Here is a 23,128-nt window from a genome sequence, read left to right on the forward strand (position 1 = left end):
GCTTTTGTTTCCTGTGTGAGGCAACTCAAGATGTGTTTCAGTCATGAAGACGGAGGTGGGGTTCGGGGCTAGAGAAGGCAGAGCGTCAGCTACTCTGGCTGTGTCATCTGCAGTGCTCGTCTTTAATGGTTTACGTCACAAAAAGTGCTCTGATACCCTTTGCAAATGTGGATGAAAAGAAATCCTATCCATCCCTTATGAGTAATGCGAATAAGAATACTTCAGTTCTAGTAGTAGGCTATAAATATATGTAAAAACAGGATTTATTTCATCTATAGGGTGTTATCCCACCTTATTTTATTTTATATTTTTTCCAAAGCTATTGTTTAGCCCAGTCAATGCTGGTCTGTATATGGGGGCCTATGTGGATGCCTGAGCGCCTACACAGGTCAGCACTCTGTGGACAGCCTTCAGATGGCTTTTGTCTCACAAATAAAGCTCCTCCTGGGCCCTTGGCGCTGTTTCTAGAAAAGAAAACTTTTTCTTCCCTGCAGGGTTTTTTTTTTTTTTTCAGCTGAATGGTAATGACCTTTCTTCCTCTGAGGATATGCATCTGGGTGGCTGAGTGTAATCTCTGTTCCACACAAAAGAGGATAAATGCTAATTGGTATCTGGTTACAGAAAATTGAAGAAGTGGGAGGGTGTGGAGGAAGTTAAAGATGCAGAGTTTCACACCACAAAAGGTTAGCATGAAGAAATACTTTTTACAGTTGTAATTTGGCCTTACTGAGAAATATTTGAATGTTCTTTGATATTTTCTCACGGCTATTGCACTGAAGTCATATGACAAGAGATTTGCCACATGTAAAATTCATATGAGAGAAACAAATATTGCTTTCATACTCTGTTCCCTGGTTCTCCCCAGTCAACAATAAAGCCCACATTTTGATGTCATGAAAACCAACAAGAATGCAAATTGCACAGAATATGGGTTGTTTTGTGCTTTCATTAGGCCAAAGTATTTCTGTGTACTGACAAATCACATTGAATCATACGCTCATACTAACCTCAAGAAAAGGATGTCATGCCCTGCCTTTCTCTGCCAGAAATAGATAAAATACCACATTATTCTTTCCCCAAGTCTTGACGTAAGCAATTCGAAACAGTTATTGTCACATTTCTTAGAACTTTTGTTTGTTATGTATTTATGTCTTTGTGCAGACAAACTTTGTGATTGTGCTTGATGGAGATGAGTTGTTAAGAATTATGAGAGCCTGGCAAGAGCAGTGAAGTGGGTGAGGTGTAGGTGGTGTATGGTGCTCATTCATTATTCATGAGATGGGTGGGCAGAGTGTAAGTGGCAGTGACAGACAGAAACTGTATTACTGAAGCTCATCCACTCCTCTGGGGTTCTTGACCTGTTATTTGAAGGGCTAAGGAATTAATTGGTATACTGCACAAACAAGGATAATTTCCTGGAGAAATTCATTGGAATTATCAATGCATTGGGGAAGCCGCAGAGATGGGGAGGAGAAATCCCTGATTTGACTTTACATGAGAGAAAGGTAGGCTAATGCCAACTGTGCCACAGGAAATAGTTATGTTTTGTTATGTTTATACTCTGCAACATAAGTCATGGTTTATTACATATTTATAGTGATAACTTGAGCTTTTGAAGAAACATGTAATGAAAAGCATTAGAGCCACACTGATTCAGGGTCTCTTGATGTATTGTGCCTTTGTTTGTGATACTGTGTATCATCACAAGTCCTCATTCTACTTCCAGAGACTGTGTTTTGTCCCATTTAATTTCAGTTGCTGTTCAACCTAGTCAGACACAGTACAAGTGAACACTACAATTTACTCCTGTAATGCATTCAGGGGGTTCATTTTCATGGATGGGATGCAGTCGGCTTGAGACACAGTTTGACCCCTGCTCTCGTGCTGCTGGATGTGATGTGTGAAAATAACAATGAACTGCTCTGTTGGAGAGTGTGATGGTGTGATCCAAGTGGGAGAGATGTTCATTGCTGCAAGGCAAATGCATCGCGGAGAACGTTTAGGATGCAAGGTTTCACATCTTACGTTTAGGGTTGTCATTGCACAACATGAAAGTCTTGAAGGTGTCTTTTTTGTTTTTCCTCATTCAATTTTGAGAATAGGAGAATAAGCAGACAAAAGTATTGCTGGATTCCATGCACTGTAAAGATGGGGACACTGGTCGAACCAACTCTACTGCTGCTTTTATGGCAGAGTGTATGGGCTTTGGACATACCACTGGAAAGTGAGTCAATAATTTATGGTCTGTCCATTTGCTGCTTGTAATTTGTAATATCTGTTGTCCTCTCGCATGATAAGTGCCTGATGTACTAAGGTCATTTATTTCCCCGCCTACAGTCAGACAGCCCCCAACCATCATAAAGCAGTCTTTGAAGGAGCATATTGTTGACCCGAAAGACACCATGGTCATAGAATGTGAAGCCAAAGGAAACCCTCATCCAATGTAAGCGCTGACGCAGCACCGTCAACACTTTTGCAAATACCAACTTCATTCTCTGCAAACCAATTTATGGTTTTTCTGTCTTGCTTCACACTTTGCTTGATCACCAAGTTTCTCATGGAGGCGCAACGGGAAGTATTTCAATGTGGCACGTGACCCTCAGACATCGATGCGCAGACGCTCGGGGACACTGGACATCTACGCCTGGAACAATCCAGAAGAATACGAGGCAGAGTATCAGTGTATTGCTTCCAACGAGTATGGCTCTGCATACTCCAACAAGATCAGACTGCGACTATCCAGTGAGTTCATTATGATGACTATTATAGAATAAAATATTTGTATGTATCCATTACAGACATAGCACTGACAGGAGATGTACAGTGACCTCAGTAAATATTTGGGCAGCAACACAATCCACATGATTATTACTTTGTAAGTGAAATGACAGTAACAAAATGTTTTCATCAGTAATTACACAGATTAAGATTGTATTCAATAAACTAATCATTTTCCATATGTAGTCACACATTTGTACTGTGCAATGGCTTGTAAAAATCTGCAATGCATAAACATCAGCAGATGTGACATCTGTCAAGGTTTTCTTTCAAGCCTATTTCCATTTCACTGTTTCTGTGAGGATTCAGCTTTCTTTATGCTTGGCTGTATATTGAATATAATCTCTCAACACAGGTATAATATGAGCAAATACTAAAATGGGGGAGACTATGTATAAAAAGGGCTGTGGTTCTTTAATTGTTTGTTTATATAGTAGAAGATACCCTCAAATTTAAGCTGATAGTGCACTCTGATCTCTTAGTCGAGCCATTTCACAACCAAATTAAGTGACTATGGAGTTCAGCATCAACCATTTGTTGCTGTCCAGATACTCACTGTATGAAAGCAATGAACATTGATCAATTAAATAAATTCCAATCTACCGAATATTTATAGTTTACCATTTCAAATCTCAGTCTTCAAAATTTGAAGAAATGTACTCGTGTGTTTCTGCAGGAGCTCCTCTCTGGCCCAGGGAGATTCTGGAGCCTGTGGTGGTCAGTGTCGGCTTGCCTCTGGTCCTGTCCTGTGACCCGCCGCCTGGCCCGCCTAAACCTGACACCTACTGGATGTCCAGCTGTAAGTGCCCTTCTAGACTTAAATCTTGTTTATGTAAAGGTTTCTGATACACAGACGTGAACTGGTTATACCATACAAATGAAGTGCATGGTCAAGCACTGATATTGTTTATTAATCTGCTCTTTCCTGAACAAACAAGCTTTCATTACTTCAGGAATTCTGGCTGTTGTGATACATCTCCTGTGATTTGACTTTCAGATACATTCACAGCACCATTTTTCATTTCAGGTTCCTTTGCGAGACCTTTTAACTGGCCAATTCAGACCGCTTTCCCCACCATGCAGCCTGTGCGGCAGGACCGCAGGGTATCCATGGGAGTGAACGGAGATCTGTACTTCTCTAACGTCCTGATCAATGACTCTGCCACTGACTACTGCTGTAATGCCCGCTTCCCTCACAAGAATAGTATCCAGCAGAAGATGCCTGTGGTTGTCAAGGTGCTTACAAGTGAGTAATGATTGTGCACTGACACTTGGATACTGCGGCACCACACAGGCTGGATGGAGTATTACAATATGGACATGGAATAATAATCAATACATTGTCAAAGTATACTTCTGCACACTTTATGTACTCTAACAGATGAGCTTCTATTCTATTTCTCGGTACTAACCGGCCTTTTTTTTACTCTCTAACTGTTTTGTCTATTTTCCCCATTACTGCTGGTAATCCTGCTTTTTTTTATCATTGACATACTTACAGACTTACGGAGCATTTTGTTTTATTTCAGACAATCCCTAAAAAGACTCATCATTGTTTCGCTCCAGCCTTACTTACCGAGTGTGGTGAGTGTGTGCTCTGCTTCAATTGCCCTTCCTTATTTTCTGAGTTTGCTTTCTAAAATGAATGACCTCCTCTGCTTGTCAACCTACGCTGCTGCCTTAAGTTCTCTTATGCTCAAACCAGCTTCTTGAATGCTTGAGGCTCGTATGACTGGTGTGTTGTGGTGTGTGTTCCCTCTGCAGCTCGCACAGTGGCCGAGGCTGCCCCCGCCTGGCTGTCTCCCACAGGCTCATCTAGCTCCATACTGGTCCTGCAGGGGGAGGAGCTGCTCCTGGAGTGTATCGCTGCAGGAGTGTGAGTCAACTCGAAATCCCAAGAGGACCAGTTTGTTGCTATATTCAATGCCAGTATTAAATAGATGTGACAGACTGAGGGATATGATTGATTTTTGGGCATGTGTGTGATCTTCACCTTTTCACAATTTCATAAAAGTCATCCCAACTAAAGCTTTGTTTATCATTATAATGAAGGCCAACTCCTCACATTACCTGGACCAAGGATGGTGAAGACTTGGCGGTGACATCACACATGAAAGTAAAGAACTTCAACAAGATGATTCAAATCCCCAAGGCGTCTTTTGATGATGCGGGTGAATATGCCTGCACTGCTACCAATAAGATTGGATACATTGAGCACACCATAACTGTCCGAGTCAAAGGTGAGACGCATTTTCAGAAACATGTTCTCTTTCCTTACCACACAAGAATGTTTTTCCGCAACTAACATAGAACTTGTGCTTGACAGCTGCCCCATTTTGGCTGGAGAAGCCCATTAATTTGGTCTTGGCCCCTGAGGAAAATGGACGCTTGGTATGTCGTTCTGATGGGATCCCTCGGCCCACAATCCGCTGGTTTATCAACGGGGAACCAATTGAAAGTAGGTGTCCACCCAAACAGCATTGCAGATCATACCTACAAGCTGTAAATAACATTTCTCAATAATATTACAGATACAGTATTTTTCTACTATGTCTCTCATCTCCAGCTGCCACACCGAACCCTAACAGGCAGGTGTCAGGAGACACGCTGACCTTCCGCGGTGTGACGCTTGCAAACACTGGTGTCTACCAGTGCAATGCTTCAAATCAGTTTGGATACTTAATGGCCAATGCTTTTGTCAACGTATTACGTAAGTTACCACTCTGTCATCCATGTCACATACAGTGTACAATATTGAATACCATGTACCATGAAATACCATGGAAAATCCACCCTAAAACACTTTAACACTGTGAAAAAAACAACTATTGGCAATGTACCTTGCATTTCTGGGTCCAATTTGTTGTTTTTTGGTGTACTTTTCTTCTTTTCTTCTTTGGTCTACTTTTCTTCTTCTTCTTTCTAACTAGCCAAATGTAGACGATGCAGTGTCACGTCGAGATATTTCTAGTGCAGCTACAATGCAGTTGATAGGAGAAAACTTTTTCAGTTATCTAAAACATAAACGGTAAACATCAGCTTTTGGTGGCAATCCCTCAGAATCAAGGAGCAAGAGCTTCTTTCTAGAGTCCGTTTTGTGGGTGTTGTCAAAAGTCATTCTGTGAGATGTAGGAAATCACTTAGTAGAGGTGGCTGATCCAGGTTGAAGGAAAGTGGGTACACCAAAAAAGCAAATTCCAACACTTCATCACAAAATAACTCCTGGAATGCTTTGAACATCATAAATTAATGGTATATAACAGTATATTTGAGGGGGGAATTTTCCTTTAAGTTAGTATGGCACTGGTCTTGCTTTCTATATCTCCAGATGCAACGCCACGTATCCTTGGGCCCAGGAATGAGCTCATCAAGGTGGTAGAGGGCAGCCGCACCCTCTTAGACTGCCGCTACTTTGGTTCTCCAGTGCCTGACTTGCGATGGTGAGGACATGCTTTTTATCTGATACTTTTCTGTAAAGAGTATCTTCACACATCAGCTTCAAGTGGTGCGTGTCTGCATGTGTGTGTGCTTGTGCGTCTCTTCACACAGGTCTAAGTATGGGCAGGGGAATCTCGAAGGAAATCGTTTTAAGGTCTACAGTAACGGGACCCTAGAGATCAAGCGCATACGGGTCGATGACCAGGGAACTTACCTGTGCATAGTCAGCAACATCGCAGGAAGAGACGAGAGTCAAGTCCGAATAGAAGTTAAAGGTGAAGTTCGCAGTGGTTCATGCCAAAAATCTTTCAGTTAGAGATTATATTATGACACACAAACACTTTTTGCCTGTGTAATGCTCTAGAGCTTTTCATCCATTCCTTTCAGAGCCTACTATGATTACCAAAAGACCACAGAATATGAAAGTTATCCGTGCAAGCGATGTGCGCTTTGAGTGTGGCGTGAAATCCGATGTCAGCACCTCTGTCACAACCACCTGGATGAAAGACAAAAAGGCAGTCACCCTTGGCTGGAGGTGAGACATTTTTAATAAATGATATCTTCTTTTTGAAATTGTATCTATAAAGACTGTCAGTGCAATGGAAGATACACTTTTTGTTTTCTCGTGATTAAATACAAGACTGTTACTCAAACCAATCAGCTTCCTGGTGCCACTAGTACTTCTTTGTAATCCTCAGGATCTCTCTGGATGAATCAAATCTGGTCATCACTAATGTAAACAGAGGGGATGAGGGCAATTATACCTGCATCATCACGACTGATATGGACCAGAAGTCTGCCTCTGCACGCCTAATGGTGATGGGTATGGCACGTTTAAAATAAAAGACATTTCATTGAACATATGTTATGCTTTGTAACTTTTCATCCTCTTTTGTGCAGACCGTCCTGACCCGCCCACTAACTTGCAGTTATCAGATCCATACGAGCGCAGTGTAAGACTCAGTTGGGTTTCTGGAGACAGCAACCACAGCCCCATCACAGGTAACAACCCTGCAACTAACTAAAATTCTACATTTATGGTGTGTGTTATTGTTTTATGTTCATTCTTGTTATAATTACCAGACATTTTGGCTGTTTTCTATCAGTAAACAATATTTGAATAATTAATAGCTCGCCCTTGTGCAATTCTCCAACAGAGTTCCTTGTACAGTATGATGAAGATGACTGGTTGCCAGGCAAGTGGAGAAACCTGTCGACGTACCCAGGGAACTTCAACTCTGTCATTCTGCAACTTTCACCATTCAGTTACTATGAGTTCCGGGTCATCGCTGTCAACGCCGTTGGACCAAGTCGTCCCAGTCGTCCATCCATGCGCTTCCAGACCGGCGGCGCACGTGGGTTTCATGCTCATGAACAACAGACGTTTGCTTGCTTACGCTCTGTTCTCTGACAAAATGCATATTTGCAGTCAAAGGTCAATGATCTCACGACTGGATTTGTTTTCCTGCACAGCCCCTGATGTCATCCCAAAGAACATAAGAGGAGTGGGTACATGGAGAAATAACATGGAGATCAGCTGGGAGGTAATACATATTGTATCCTCCTAAAACTGTTATGCTTGATTATCTTGAATATTTATCAAATGCTTCCTATCACAATAAAATCAAATGATAATAATCATTGCTAAATATGATTTCCCTTGAAAGAAGAAAAGGCTTCATGTCGAAATGTCATCAGTAAAAAAATATGCATATGCACACTCTATGCATATTATGCATAGGGCGTGCAATGCTTTTTTCTTCTTTCATGTGAGATTTTTGTGCCAGTGATCAGCACCTCATGAACTTTCTTTCCGTGTGCATAACGTCCACATGAATATAATTTCCCTGTCTGATCTTGTCCTCAGCCTCTGACCTACAGAGAGTGGAACGGGCCCCACCTGAAATATTTGGTATGGTGGAGAAGGAGAGATTCCAGAGAAGAGTGGAAGAATGCCACTACAAAGTGGCTGAGATATTACATCTATGATGCAGACACCTTCACTCCGTATGAGATCAAGGTCCAGGCTGTCAATGACTTTGGGCTGGGCCCAGAGTCTCCTGTTGTCATTGGTTACTCCGGGGAAGACCGTAAGTATCAACATCATCCATTGTCAATCAGCAACATTACAATCAATAAATAGATGGGATACAGGTCCCATTAATAGTTTTCTCTCTCTCATATCCAGCTATGGGTGTCCAGTGACACTAGAAAAATAAAGAGAGGAGATCTAATGCAAAAAGATAGTTTAGGCTACATGCTTCGAATGGATAAACTGTCTTCAGGCAGTCTCAGACAAGCACTAGCTGATTTTATTGTGATGTATGTATTGTATTTCCATATTTAGTTTTCATCTTTGTGACTGTTTACTTGAATCAATAGTGTTCTTTTTGCATTAGTTGGAAAGCAGAGAGGGAGACGGAGGAGGGGAGACACAGGGGTGATAGTTCTGACAGAATTTGATCCTTGGCCAGCAGTGAAACACACATGGCTTCAGAGGCAGCGGACTTAACCACTCAACAATCTCTGAACACTTCTCCCTTTAGTAGTGTATCATCTGTATGTTCCCCAGGTCCCCTAGCTGCACCCATCAACCTGAGAGTGTCCGACATAGAGAGCACCGAGGTGACTGTGCACTGGGACCCGGTGTCTCGCAGCTCTATCATGGGAGAACTGAAAGAATACAAGGTGTGTCTACTGTGAAATGTAGTATGGCATTATGGATTTAAGCTATTATTAAAATATTATCAAGCTATTGCTTAATGCCTGTTCATAAACGGAACAAAAGAAATTCAGGGCACACTTAATTTGGATAGTCCAATGCTGGTACACAACTTACTATCAAGGGACTATAATGTGTCACTAAAAAGTCTACTGAGTTTCAGGTGATACAGTGTGAAAAGTAGTCTAAATATTCAATGTCTGGGTTAGTGTTAATCTTAGGGTTGTGCTTAGGTTTAAAATGGGGTTAGGGTTAGGCTAAAGTCAGGGTTAGGGTTACATAGTCTGTAGAGATGCAGCAAATAGACAAATGACACTTTGTTGAGCATCTACTTTTTGTCCCGATAGCTGAGTATTAACACTGGACTATCCAAATAAAGTGTTACCGAAATTCACAATCCAATGCTGTTGGGGCACTGCAGCAAAATCAAAATGCTGGGTGTGTCGTCTCTCCATCTCCCAGGTGTACTTCTGGAGGGACAGCAGCCAGCTGAGATGGCTGAGTGTCAGCAGGGCTATGAAATCTAAAGTGTTCTCAGGTCATGACCCAGAGCTCTCTGGGGTCCTTTCTGGGCTCTTACCCTACAGCAACTATAAGATGTACATAGTGGTGGCCAACAATCGATATGAAGGGCCGCCCAGTAATACTGTACATTTCTCAACACCTGAAGGAGGTAAGACTAGTCACATAACCAATGTTCAGGATATTAATATTACCTTAATTAAAACATCTAAGTATAGGTATAAAAAAGACCATTTTCGGTCTGTTTGTCCTCTTCCCAGTGCAAGTAAAGCTCAAGTAAATATGTTTATTTCCAAACCTTATGCTTGTTGTGTCCTGCTCTGTGTCTGCCTGTAGTACCATCTGCTCCCAGATCCTTCAGGATCCAACAGCGACATCTGGACACTATTTATGTCGACTGGGACCGGCCGGCAGAACCCAATGGAATCATCACTGGGTATTCCCTCAAGTACCAGACAGGTAGGCCAGCTCATTATTGGAAACTCTTTAATACCTCCAGAGATTTTTCAGCCTTCATAGACTACACTTTCAAAGTATAATGTACTATTCTGCTTTCCTCCTTGGAGAAATACCAAAGTTTCTATAACAGGTGGGGATATATTCCACTAAATACAGCCGACAAGAGTTTTCACATGACACTTAAGTGCGCATCCCCACAGCACATAATAGCGCACTTAAATATGCACTCAAAGACCAGGATATTCGTCGAACCCACTGAAGTGTGTTCTTGAGAGGGCAATAAACACTTATGTAGGCACTCTAAAAGCAGGTAAGGTACTTAATAGCTCAGTCGTGTGCACTCTCGCAGCATGAAGAGGTCTCGTAGCTCGCTGACAGTTTCCCTCTCGCCCCAGTGAATGCCACCAGGGGAGAGGAGCTGCGGGTGGAGGAGTTCCCTGCAAATGTGTCAAGTTTCTCTGTTCGGCGATACGACCGCTACACTCGGTACAGATTCTCCCTGGCAGCACGAACTCGGGTCGGGATCGGGGAATGGTATACAGAGGAGTCACCCCACTACACCACTGAAGGTAGTTTACTACTTGGTCCATGCATCAAGACATTTAGTGGTCTATCAAATCAGCATGCGAACGATGACTTTGATGATGTGTGTACGCAGGTGTGTTTTTTTTCTCCATGTGTGCTTTTTGTGTACCGTATTTCCTCTGATATTGGCCCGGGCCTTTATTTACCTCAACTGCAGAGGGTACCAGGCCTTTATTGGAAGCAGGCTTATATTAGAGACAGGCCTTTATTTCTAATTCCCTCTGTTTGATAAGTATATTTGCTCATATTTTAGTACGAAGCCTCCTTGTTTTCTGATCTGCTTCTGTTGGGGTACGTTAGGTAGCCGTTTTTTTGTTACTGCAATGCATTACCGATAATTATGGTAATCGACGATGGCATGCTCCAGAGACTTCCGCCGGCCGAGCCATCTTGTGGCACTTGTACATTACTACAAACTACAGTTACATTATATAACAGGCACCAGGAGTTTACTGGTATCCACCGTTGTTTTTTCCTTTGTTTTTTTCCCCGGCCTGTATTTGGGGCCGGCCTTTATTTGTTTGTGTCGACCACGGCCCCGGCCATTATCAGAGACCCGGCTTTTAATTGACTACCGGCCACTATTAGAGGAAATACGGTATGTGTTTGTGTATCCATCTACAGCTTACGCTCGGGACCAGGTGGACATCTCCACTCAAGGCTGGTTCATTGGAATAATGTGTGCTGTGGCTCTCATTGTGCTCATCCTTCTCATAGTCTGCTTTATCAAGAGAAGCCGAGGGGGGAAATACCCAGGTACGGTGGCGATTCATTGCACTTTTCTCATATAACTTTTTATGTAGAGATCCATATTTCTGAACCGGATGGGGAAGAAGTTCATGTCGCTAACAAGGGAGCCTGTTTCAATTTCAGTACGGGACAAAAAAGACATTTCATTGGAGCCGGTGGATGACAAAGATCAGGAGGGTTCATTTGACTATCGGTAAGCTTTACAACTGATTGATTGGACTGATTGGAAATGAATAAATGACTTAAGGCAAGTGTCACTGCTGCTACCAGAAAAAAGTACAAGATGTACTTTACAAGTACATCTTAAGTTATCAGTCTGTGCCATGTCTTATCAAACATAGTGTTTTATAACATTTTTATAACACTCATTTGAGGTTTCAAAGGTATCTTAAACTATGCACCAGTATTGATAGCATAGCATGGTAATAATACTCAACACTCAATAAGTCATTGCATTTCTAACACTGTACCACACAGCACTATCATTGTTAAAGAATATAATGACAATGGGCATATTTTTACATCAAGTTGCTCTATAACTGTGCATTAGCATTCTCTTTGGTGAGTTGATACTTTTAAACAAAAGTAATTGTTGCACAGGTATCAGAAAGACTTCACGTAAAGTGCTGCCCACAGTAATAATGTCTTTATTTTTGGTAACTCCTTGATCATACTCCCAATATCTTATGAATTTTTCTATTTACTCTACCCTTTCTATCTAAACCTACTTTTCCCCCAAACTTCCATCCCTATTCTTTTCGCACTGGGCCACTCCAGGTCTCTTGAAAGGTATGAAAAGACTAAACATTGACACATTGACACTTCAACTGTATGATTTCATATTCATTCATTTGTTTAAATCTAACAGACAGAAGTGTGGAAGAGAGTTGTAAACAGCATATTCAACAGGCTACTGGTAGTACTATAGGCATGTTTTGAGTGGGTGATAAATGAAATATTATCAGATCATCTATACTCTCAAACAAACCCTTTCAATAATGATCTCATAGAAACCCTTCTAATATTTCAGGATAGCACGTGTCTCCACTCTTCCCTATCCACGGCGGTATGTATTCTGTCAATGTATTGCTGTAAAGTTGATACATAAGAAGAAATTATATCACCATCATACTTGTATAAATCCCTGGCTAGTGACAGTTGAGCTTTAAATCTGCATCTTCTCCTCCGCTGATATCGGGTAACCATAGCAAATTATGCCTCTAATGTCATCTTGTTTTTTGCAGGGAGGAGGAGAGAGGGCTCCAGAGAGGCCAGGCGTCTGTGGAGGCAATGATGAAGCGAACAGACAGCGACGACAGTCTGGTGGACTATGGCGAAGGCGGTGAGATCCCGTTCAACGAGGATGGCTCGTTCATCGGCCAGTACACAGGGAGCAGGAGAGATGTCAGGGAGGAGTTGGACTTTGGTGGGAGTCTGGAGCTCCACTCTCCAATGAATGCCATCTACTCCCTGGCATAACCTCCAACCGACCAGCTTCCTCACTTAAACTCCACTCTGTCGTCTGACTTTACCATGCTTGTAGCCTCCACCTTGTATTAAGAACCCGGAGGAATCATGGTGCTTGTGGTCTATCTTTGCTGTGCCTGCAAGAGGGAACAATTGGAGCCTCTATCTCCTCACACCTTGGTCTGCATTGACAATGCAATACACAAGCATTTTAACAAGAATATGGTGGAACAGCTGGGACAATGCTCCGGGAGATGAGACACTTACCCATCTGATAAAAAGGAAGCTTTACACTTTGTTACTTCTGTTGCATTTCCTGTAAATAACTACACTGTGTGTGTGTGTGTGTGTGTGTGTGTGTGTGTGTGTGTGTGTGTGTGTGTGTGTGTGTGTGTGAGAGAGAGAGAGAGGGAGAGAGAGAGTACCTACTAGTAATGGAGAGATACTGACTGCACATCAAAGGAGATAGAGGTTGTTGAGTTTATCATGTTGATAAAAGCAGTTGCAACTGATAAAGAAGACCAAGTTAACTACTTGCGCTACATCACTTCTTTCTTTCTTTCTTTCTTTCTTTCTTTCTTTCTTTCTTTCTGCTAATTTGATTAATGAGAATCATGTTTTTTTTGTTTTGTATGATGATAGTTTTAATGGACCACATACCATACTTTTCAGGATCACATGACACATTATATAATCCCAAAACTTATATTTGCCTCTCTTCATTTTATACACCAGTGATGAAAGTACATTGTGGCAGTATCAAATGTTCTCGGTGATAGGTGAAGGATAATAAAATCTCTCCAGGGACTAATGATTCATCTGCACTGCCAGTGTAATATTGTTGGTTCGCATTTTGATAGTTCACTATTGATGGGGGACAGGAGGTCAAACCAGCAGGGGAATCAGCAAGCAGCAATTGGCCACAAACCAGCTATAAAATCAGACAGTCACTGATGTATATCTATAAAATGGTCTTATTAGATGTCTCTCTATTTCACTCAGAATGGAGATAAATGGATATAATTAATCCTAATGTAACAGCCTTACTGCTTCTTTCGTTTTTTTTCCCCTCATAACATTATTGTGTATTACCACAGTTGTGCTCTAAAGTAAATAAAGATCTTGTTTTTGATGGACAGATTTGCAGCATTTTTTATATGATTGTGAATATTTAATTGAGCAAGTCTGTTTCCTAAGAGGGAAGTCTTTTTGTATGGTCTTCATCAGTTTGAGATTTGAGTTGAGATTTGAGTTATATTCTCATGTTTTGAAGTTATGTTAATGTACTGGTCTACTGTCCAGTATAACCTTGAGGGTCAACCAGACCTGACTCAAATACTAGCAAATAATTCTTATAGTTAGTATTAAACTGCTTACAGTACCAAATGTGTGGGGTTTATGGCACCTGGACAGTTTAGACAATGTAAGGTCAATTGTGAACTTAATATAACTCATAAATACTTCATCCAGGGATCATACAGTTTAATGGAAAACCATATCTTATCTAATAACCTCCTCTACTTTATGAAGGCTCTTATGAAATAGCCTTGGACTTGCGTAATATTAAGGTTTTATTGTCGTAACACATTGATTACAGCAATTAATGTCAAAATCTTAAAGTCTGAAGGAACTTACAACAAGGGCTTTAGTCAAGACCACCTTAACCAATTCCAAGACCAGGGGTCTCATTTATAACTGTTGCGTACGCACAAAACGGGGCCTGAAAGAGGCGTACGCCACTTCCCACGCAAAAGTTGTGATCTATAAAAACAAACTTGACGGGAGAATGTGCGCACCTGTACGTAAACTCTGACCCATGCGTACGAACATTTTGGAGACAGTGGGAAACGGTGACTGAGATGGCAAAGTAGTAAAATAAAGCAAAAAATGGCCTTTACACTCAGTTAATTTCCAGGCCGACTCCACATCAACTTAGAAACCCCTCCAATAATAATAGTCCTTGTCGGTAGAACGTCTAGGCTACAACTAAATAGTGTCTTTGTTGCTTTAGTTCCAAACCCGATCATTTGTCCAAAAAGCATCTATATGTCATTATAGGCTGACATGGTGTGAATTAGGCTCAAGCACGTACATTACAGTCTTTTAGCAGAGACCCAGTTTGTCACAATTAAATCCGACAAATTCAAGGTGTTAGGTAATTGGACTGGATGTCTCAAGGTAATAAATAATGATGCCTTATGACGCACAGGGCGCATTGGAGACGCCGGTGCCAGGCGCAGCCCTCCTCTTGTTCACCCCGGTCGCACACTGTCTGATCACCGAGTCAGAAAACGAGAATACAGAACTTGTCTATGCGTTTTTTATTCAAATCAAATGAATGTGAAATGCTGAGTGCGTGGTTACGTTCACTCTTTCCAAAAACAAAAGGCACATTCCTCTCTAACGTTAAGTCAGTGTCACGCTGTGTTTCTGGCACAATGCCACTAAATAGGTTTTCCCCCGTCATCGAGGTGTAACGTTCAAGAGGAATTTGTAGTTGAGAGTAAACGTAAATTAAAATTAGCTCTGATTTCATAACACAATTCTGCCATTATGCACACTTTCACTAATCAGGAAATCACAGAACTATTTTTCTCTGCCGCAGCACAGACTGCTGTGGGGTGAAAGTGTGTCACTGGCAGCATGATCTAGTTTTGCTGACGGTCAGGTCAGATTGTAAACAATTGCACAAGGAGGGAAAAAAAGTCAGAAAGAAAAGAAAAACTTGAGTCAACATCCAATAGTGTCTGAGACCAAGACAGGTCTGAGTCAAAACTGGACTCAAGAACTACAGGCCTGCTTACAACATTAAACAAATGTTGTTGCCAGAGGTAGGCCCTACAATCATGATGGCGAGTCTGAAAGATATCATGAAACTAAAAGCTCAGAAGTGGTGTGTTAGTGTCATCCTACATGAGCACCATGGAAACTATCAATGTTCCCAAATCCTGTAATAACCTAAAATACAATGCAGTTGCTCATGTTTTTCAAGGTCATCTTATCTGTATGGATTGGCCACTTCTCATGATCTGAGACACTTTACAGAGACATGGTTTACATAACCTTACCTACAATAAAGATAAATCTCTAACATCTGACAGCTCATTATGACATTATGTATCTTGTCCTGGAGAATCCATTACACCTTCCTGGAATGCAGCCTTTGCCCCCGTCTTATCACATCTATGTATATAAATGACTCCCAGAGGGACCAGAGGCACATCTAGTCCCTCACTTAGAAACAGGTAAGTCATAACAACACACTGTTGCTTTTAGTATTACTTTTATCAAGTTAGAGGAACTCAGGTGTTGAATTAGGTGTAGGCGTAATGCAACCTTATAAGGATTCATGATACACAACTATCCTTGCAGGCCACTTTGAGGAGAGAGCCCGGCTAACACACCATGGCTCGCCTAACAATCTTGGCTGGTAAGTTAGATTCTTACAGTTGCTGTAATTCATTTAAAGGCAGTGTTACTGTACAAGTATGGTGCAGTTTCTCAAACAAAACGTCTATTTTTTTTAGGACTGTCGCTTTTAATGGGCCTTCAAATGGGTATGAATCAATTCTCTTCTTATTTAATATTTTTTTGATATTTGCAATATTATACTCTTCTTAATTGCCATTACTCAGAAGGGAAGCTTTATTCTAATGATTTCTCCCTTATCCAAAAGTGTCGTCTACCAAACTGGTGTGCTACTTCACCAACTGGTCCCAGTATAGACCAGGCGTTGGCAGATATACGCCTGACAATGTTGACCCCAACCTTTGTACACACCTGATCTATGCCTTCTCAATAATCAACCATGCCAACGAGCTGGTCACCTACGAGTGGAATGATGACGTTCTCTATAAGGCCTTCAATGGACTCAAGAATAGGTGAGTTGAACATGCTGTGCAAAAGACCAAGGATTAAACTTTACTGTTAGCCATAAATCTGTAGTCATGTCAACTGTTATTTTACAATAACTAATGACACAAAGTGTTGTTGAAGTTGGAATGTTTTTCATATGACTGGCTGAGGTGTTTGACAAATATTCTATTCAGTGACACATTCATTGTCAATCAGAGAGTTTCTATGCAACTCCTTTACAGAAACCCTGGGCTGAAGACTCTGCTGGCTGTTGGTGGGTGGAATTTCGGATCAGCACAGTGAGTTCAAAACGCCTCAATAGCATGGAGTCTTGAGGCCAGTGCCAGCGCGTGCCAATCTGGCACCCTGGGCAAAACTATAAATGCTGCCCATCCACACGTTGTCACGTTTTATCAACTATTTCACGTAGGGTTGCCAACTCAATGTTATTTATGAAATTTTGCACTTTACTTCATTCCTGACATGTATTTTGTTACCAAATTGCCATATGCTGTCACCATTACGCAATGCCAGATGCCAAAAACTATGTGTCCCTATCACCATTACGCAATGCCAAATGCGCAACGTGCATGTCCCGTTAACCACCATCACACATTGCCAATTGCTAAATACGCAACCTCCAATCAAGAAAAACAACACAGTAAATATGTAAAAAGCACAGCCCAGCAAAAAGTCATGAAAATAAACTGCAAAGGCATCTTACCTTCACCCGAAGCACAACGTAAGCCTACCCGACGCACACATCGCCCTTGATTGGTTAATACATTACGCTACATTCAAAACAATTTAGTAAATCCTCCCCAGTTGTGACTCATGTCACTTAAATCAACTCACGTAGTGTAATTTTTAGTATTACTTTACTGAAAGAGACTTAAAGCTACTCAAAGCTACTCTTCGGGAGCAGGTTGGGAGATAGCTGGGAGTAGAACTGTAACTCAGTCTCAGTAAAACAAGGAGCAAAAGTAGTCCAACGTTGTCTACTCAAATTTAAATTTCATGACACAACGAAAATGACGCAAATTACTGTGTAGTTGAACTTGCGCTTTATACTGTATGTTTTGCTCCAAATAGACAGTTTGGACTGAATGGCAATAACGTTTATGTTGTTAGCTAATGTCACACCCCCCCCGACCCCAGCACTCGCTAGCTTACGTTAGCTAACTAGCAAGATTATGCTAGCATGACAAAATGCAAAGTTAACAGTCAAAATTGCATACCTTTCTCCTTAGCACGTTTGTCGTCTGCTTCTTTTTTCTTGTACTGCGCCCCGGATGGCTTTTGCCTTTTCATTTTCTTGCTCTCCACATACACTCCACTCCACTACACCCATCAACGATCTAGCATGTTCTGACTGTGATGATCACTCACTGATGAACTTCTTTTTTTCTGGGCACAATTTTGGCGCCGCCCTCGGGATGGCGCCCTAGGCGGCCGCCTATGTCGCCTATAGGAAGCGCCGCCGCTGCTTGAGGCCGTTGGATTACATTATTTATCTTGTTTATATTGAAGAACACTGTCAACAGTATAGCTGTTGGTTGTTTTTCATCTCTACAGATTTGCCATCATGGTTTCATCCCCTGCTAACCGCCAGAGGTTCATCCAGTCTTCTATCAGTTTCTTGAGAATGTATGGCTTTGATGGGCTGGACTTGGACTGGGAGTATCCTGGGGCACGAGGAAGCCCTCCAGAGGACAAGGAGAGATTCACACTGCTTTGCAAGGTCAGTTTGGAAATTAAAACCTCAGACTGAAGTACCAACAGGATCCTACTGGTTGATTTATTATCACAACAACACAGCATCATCATTTGAGCTACACAAATGATGTTGATTCAAACATGAATCAAACACACGATTATCCTCAAAAATTTCCCTCTTGGATTTAGGAGTTACTGGCCGCCTATGAAAAAGAAGCTATGGAGACCAAAAAACCAAGGCTGATGCTCACAGCTGCAGTGGCTGCTGGGAAGGGAAACATTGACAACGGTTATGAGATTGCTGAGGTGTCAAAGTGAGTTAATGTGACAAAAAGTCAGGTCCTTGCTTTAAAATTGAAAAAATACTTATTTTAATTTTGTCATCAATCCGCTTGTGTCATTGCGTATCTGTATAACAGGTACCTAGACTTTATAAATGTCATGACCTATGACTTCCACGGAGCATGGGACCCATTCACTGGTCACAACAGCCCTCTGTACCGCAGTTCTTCAGATATGGGAGATAACATCTATTTCAATGTGGTGAGTAAAATCCTCAACTAAGTCATCCCATCACAGCACCTGTCAGCTGCATACCTAACAAGTGATTGTTTTAAATATTAGGCTAATACACTTTTTTTCCCACAGGACTTTGCTATTAAATACTGGAGAGACCTAGGAGCTCCTGTTGAAAAGCTCATGCTTGGTTTTGCCACCTATGGGCGCACATTTCGCACATCTACAGCAACTATTGGTGTTGGAGCAGCAGTCAGTGGAGCAGCCTCTGCTGGCCCCTATACCCGGGAGGCTGGGTTTTGGTCCTACTATGAGGTCAGTGAAACTACAGCAACATTAGTCAGTCTGGGACAGTTTAATACAACACAATGGAAAATTGACTTAGTATTGTTCAAACCATCTAGTTAACATAAATAGAGAGATGTTTTAAACCACAAATCATGTTGATGGTGTTTCAGTATCATATTCTTTCATTTCCGCAGATTTGTACCTTCATCCAAGGAGGCAGTCTGCAGTGGATTGATGAGCAAATGGTGCCCTATGCCACCAAAGGCAATGAGTGGGTTGGGTTTGATAACAAGCAGAGCTTTGAAATCAAGGTAATATATAACATATCAGCCTTACAATCCATGCTTATAAAGACTGCAAACAAGTGAAAACTAGTTACATGCTTGACAGCTTTGAGCAGTCTAGATTACTACAAAGCCAAGCTAACAGCTAACAACAGCAACCGGATAGCTGATCGCAATGAAGCTGAACACTTGCATACAAAAGCGCAAAAAAAAACAACAGTCGCCATATTTTCAAGGTTTGAAAAGCAACCTAAAATATAACAAGTGTGCTAGTACTTTATCGGTGCTGGGGTGGGGGATGGGAGGGGGAGTATGGAGACGACTGCCACAAGTTGAAAACTTGAAACTAGTTTTGAAAGGTTGAAACTTAGTTTTGAAAGCTGGATGCTAGTTTTGAAAGGTTTGAGATCAGTTTTGAATCTTTGCAGGAATTGATTTGTACTCGTGTTTGAGGCTCTGTGGTTGTAAGAACATTACACACTTGAAAATAAAAAAATCTATCTCTGTAATTCCAGTTTGAATACTTGTGAAAAAGTTTGAATGCTTACAACAATTGATTAATAGTTACACGTAATGAAATCACCAAAATTTTAAATGTAAAGCGAGGGCACCCTCTTCCTCTTCTGTTGTATGTGATAGCCTATATTTATGTGCAGTATCTAGCATGAAGTTGTTGTGAAACCTAATTGTTATTCCATAGGCACGGTATCTGAAAGATAACAAGTTTGGAGGAGCCTTCATCTGGGCTCTGGACCTGGATGACTTTGCTGGGCAGTTCTGTGGGCAGGGAAAATACCCCCTTATCAGCTACTTGCGCTCTCTTCTGGCTTCAGGTAAACTAAAACTAGATGTCAACACTGAGTTCAGCATATAAAAGTTAATCATCACTGCTTCAAAATAAAGACCCTCTTTCTACAATTTCCTTCACTTCAACACATTTTACCTTGCCAGATTTGCCAACTCTGCCTCCCATAACCACCCATCTGCCAGAGATCACAACGAACGTCCCGAACCCATCCAACACCACCACTACTGCTGCTGCCGCTACAACTACTGCTGCTGCCGCTACCACTACTGCTGCTGCCACTACCACAACTACCATCCCTGTTCCTGGCAGTGGTTTCTGTGGGGGGAGGGCTGACGGTCTTTACATTAATGACAGAGACACCAACTCCTTTTATCAGTGTTTCTCGGGATACACCTACCTCCAGAAATGCCCAGCTAATCTTGTTTTCAGTGAGAAATGCAAGTGCTGTAACTGGCCTTAAATAAACACGTGGAAATGATTTATCAAGCAAAATAAATCCTAAAACCCTACACTCTATTGTGGCTCTTGGTGTGTGTTGGCCTTTTGGTGTGTGTTGGTCTCTTGGTGTGTGTTGGTGTTGACACATGCTGCTGAGGTCTGATACTAGCTGGTTCCAGGAATCACATTGTAGAGAATGCTGGTTGCAGAGAAGGGCTTGATATTTTAATGATTGCTGGTCTGATTGGTTTAAGTGTTGCCAGAATTTATCTGCTATTTTGGTTGATTTATTCAGTTTTGGGACATGTCTTCATTGTTTTGAGACCTTGATTACATTTTGTGCATGGAATTAACTGTTTGGTTAAACAGTGGTATTAAGAGTTTTAAAAGCTCAGTAAAATCACAGCAGAAGAGGTGCTGTTGTATCACATCAGCATGGCTCTGATATGAGGCTGCAGACAGTTTATGTCATGTCTACTGTCATATTTATGACACTAGACTCAAATACCTAGGAAACAATGTTGTCAGCAGAGCTCCCCCTGGCGTCACACCAATGACACTGTTGATGCTCCCTGTACTGTAGTGTCGCGTTTATGACGCCAGGGGGAGCTCCACAGACATTGGTTCCTTAACATTTAAGTCCTGTATTCAGTCATTTGTTATAGTCATTGCCACCTATAGTGTTTCTAAGGTGATCCAGTCAGTCACTGCAAATATGACCATCTACAGTGCATTTTCACATTGTAAGATACACACACAGCTCTCTATCTCTCTATTTGGCCCTCTGTGCCCACTGCTACTACTGCAAACACCAAGTCAAAGTGACTGTTGTAAGGACAGTAAGCACACGCTCTTAGAGCTCCTACTGTAGACTGGATGAGGTCCAGGACCTGGATAACAAGACAACACACATCTTGTTCAACTGTGATCATTCATGGTGAAAAATTAGGAATTCTCAAGAGGAGAAATGCTGACCCCACCTCTTGTAATAATTGTGTTAAATGGATATGTAAATTTACATAAGCTTGAGCAAGGGAAGGGATGACATTCACCTGTGATGTGCTAGAGAAGTTTTTTGTCAAGGAAAATAGAATTGCTTACATTCTCATAATTTCCTGTAAATTACCTTTCTTTTTTAAAAATGGTAGCTGTACCTTAACTCCTGCATTAAACATGGTGACAGCTGTGTGTGTCCTAACAAAACCATTGGTGTCTGGTCTTCTTTCCATTACGCTGCAACATAAAACATACCGAGGGCTTGGAGCCAACGTGGCGTAAGTGCGATTTTGGGCGAATATGAGTATTATATATCAATTGAAAGTTCTCAGTGAGATCTTTTCAGTGCCAAAAGGACACAACTGAAATCATGACCCATAAGTTTTAATTAAACAAAAACTGAAAGCCGTAACAGTAAAAGTAGGGTTTTGTTTGCTGCCAAAAGGGCGTAACTGCACTTACGCCCTTTTGACACCAAGCAAAACCCCACTTTTGACACTGAACAAGTATTGTGGGTAGAGGATTCTAACAGCTTAGGTCAACTCAAAATGCATGCTGACGTAAGTAATGCTAGCATGGCAGCATGATCACATCATTTTTAGTATCCTATTCATATCCTAATTAATATTCTAGGTCAACATTAGATGAATGTAAATATGTTAATATTCCCATGAAATACTTAGGCCTATAGATTCAAAATGTTATTTTATAATGTTAGGAGTGTGAACTGGTCAAGATGAGCTCTGATAGTAAGACTGCTGGTAGCTGAAGTTATCCCTCAGTGTTATGAGGAGTTTTACAGGTGTTTGAGTGTGTCCCAGGACACATCAATAAGTGATGTGTCCTGGGACACATACAAAAATGTATTATACTAGCAAAAGAAGAAAAAAAAGTAGTAGTTTAGAATCAAAAGTAGTTTCTTATGTCTATAGAGGTTTATTAAAAAGGTTTATTAAAAGTTTTTAACAGACCAAATGTATCAATCAATTTGATATGCTCCATGTAGCCTACAATTTTAAAGGCCTTGGTGAAAGTTGCAGAGCATTACTTCAAGATAAAGATATTCATTCTGATCTTGTTTTATATTTCAGTGTTGATTGAAGTGTAATTGCTAGATTTGTATTAAAATGAATGTGTTTTACAATTGTTTACTTACATACGCCCATATACTGCATGGCTGTATTGTGGCAATGTTTGTGCCAAAAAGGTGTATTTCACTTTTTTGCCATTTTTAAAAAGTTTATAGTAATGCTCAATCTGATAACACAAAAAGTTAAAATATTGTGCTTAGTCTGTGGTAACGGCAGCTGATCCAAGTTTGATCAAAATTTGTTTTGGCTCTCCTGTAAAATCTACTATAACGCACTTACGCCCCTTTGGCTCCAAGCCCTCGATACTTAATGATTTATTCCAATGGTCACAGAAGGAAACATGCTGAATCCATTGTGGGACATAATTACCTGCTACAGAGTGGAGAAAACAGCCACAAATTCGACATTATGAACT

At 41.2% G+C, this 23,128-nt stretch overlaps 2 protein-coding genes across 2 annotated transcripts; both read left to right on the forward strand.

Annotated features, from left to right (window-relative positions):
* Positions 1-2,148: 2,148 nt before the first annotated feature.
* Positions 2,149-12,733, forward strand: nfascb (neurofascin homolog (chicken) b). Its single transcript, XM_071894540.2, has 26 exons — positions 2,149-2,224; positions 2,338-2,443; positions 2,552-2,742; positions 3,455-3,577; positions 3,806-4,024; positions 4,543-4,654; positions 4,831-5,018; positions 5,105-5,236; positions 5,345-5,488; positions 6,107-6,218; positions 6,328-6,491; positions 6,604-6,751; positions 6,915-7,039; positions 7,117-7,218; positions 7,374-7,571; positions 7,690-7,760; positions 8,084-8,306; positions 8,789-8,904; positions 9,401-9,611; positions 9,797-9,919; positions 10,315-10,488; positions 11,129-11,260; positions 11,378-11,447; positions 12,032-12,043; positions 12,285-12,320; positions 12,499-12,733. The coding sequence occupies exons 1-26, from the start codon at positions 2,149-2,151 to the stop codon at positions 12,731-12,733; spliced, it is 3,543 nt and encodes a 1,180-aa protein (XP_071750641.1).
* Positions 12,734-16,126: 3,393 nt separating this feature from the next.
* Positions 16,127-20,648, forward strand: LOC139908044 (acidic mammalian chitinase-like). Its single transcript, XM_071894616.1, has 11 exons — positions 16,127-16,151; positions 16,249-16,278; positions 16,398-16,602; positions 16,819-16,875; positions 18,152-18,317; positions 18,482-18,606; positions 18,712-18,835; positions 18,941-19,123; positions 19,291-19,407; positions 20,081-20,213; positions 20,371-20,648. Exons 1-11 carry the CDS (start codon positions 16,127-16,129, stop codon positions 20,646-20,648), a joined length of 1,443 nt encoding a protein of 480 aa, XP_071750717.1.
* The last annotated feature ends 2,480 nt before the right edge of the window (positions 20,649-23,128 follow it).

Source organism: Centroberyx gerrardi, chromosome 14, assembly GCF_048128805.1.
Source record: "Centroberyx gerrardi isolate f3 chromosome 14, fCenGer3.hap1.cur.20231027, whole genome shotgun sequence".
Taxonomy (NCBI): domain Eukaryota; kingdom Metazoa; phylum Chordata; class Actinopteri; order Beryciformes; family Berycidae; genus Centroberyx; species Centroberyx gerrardi.

What these genes read in the sequence shown, in the direction of transcription:
- nfascb (XM_071894540.2), top strand. Translation starts at nt 2,149, where the DNA reads ATGGGGACACTGGTCGAACCAACTCTACTGCTGCTTTTATGGCAGAGT. An exon ending in CATAACTGTCCGAGTCAAAG is followed by an intron (nt 5,019 to 5,104) that starts GTGAGACGCATT and finishes TGTGCTTGACAG; the next exon opens with CTGCCCCATTTTGGCTGGAG. An exon ending in CCAGTGCCTGACTTGCGATG is followed by an intron (nt 6,219 to 6,327) that starts GTGAGGACATGC and finishes CTCTTCACACAG; the next exon opens with GTCTAAGTATGGGCAGGGGA.
- LOC139908044 (XM_071894616.1), top strand. Translation starts at nt 16,127, where the DNA reads ATGGCTCGCCTAACAATCTTGGCTG. An exon ending in ATAACATCTATTTCAATGTG is followed by an intron (nt 18,836 to 18,940) that starts GTGAGTAAAATC and finishes TTTTTCCCACAG; the next exon opens with GACTTTGCTATTAAATACTG. An exon ending in GCGCTCTCTTCTGGCTTCAG is followed by an intron (nt 20,214 to 20,370) that starts GTAAACTAAAAC and finishes CCCATCTGCCAG; the next exon opens with AGATCACAACGAACGTCCCG.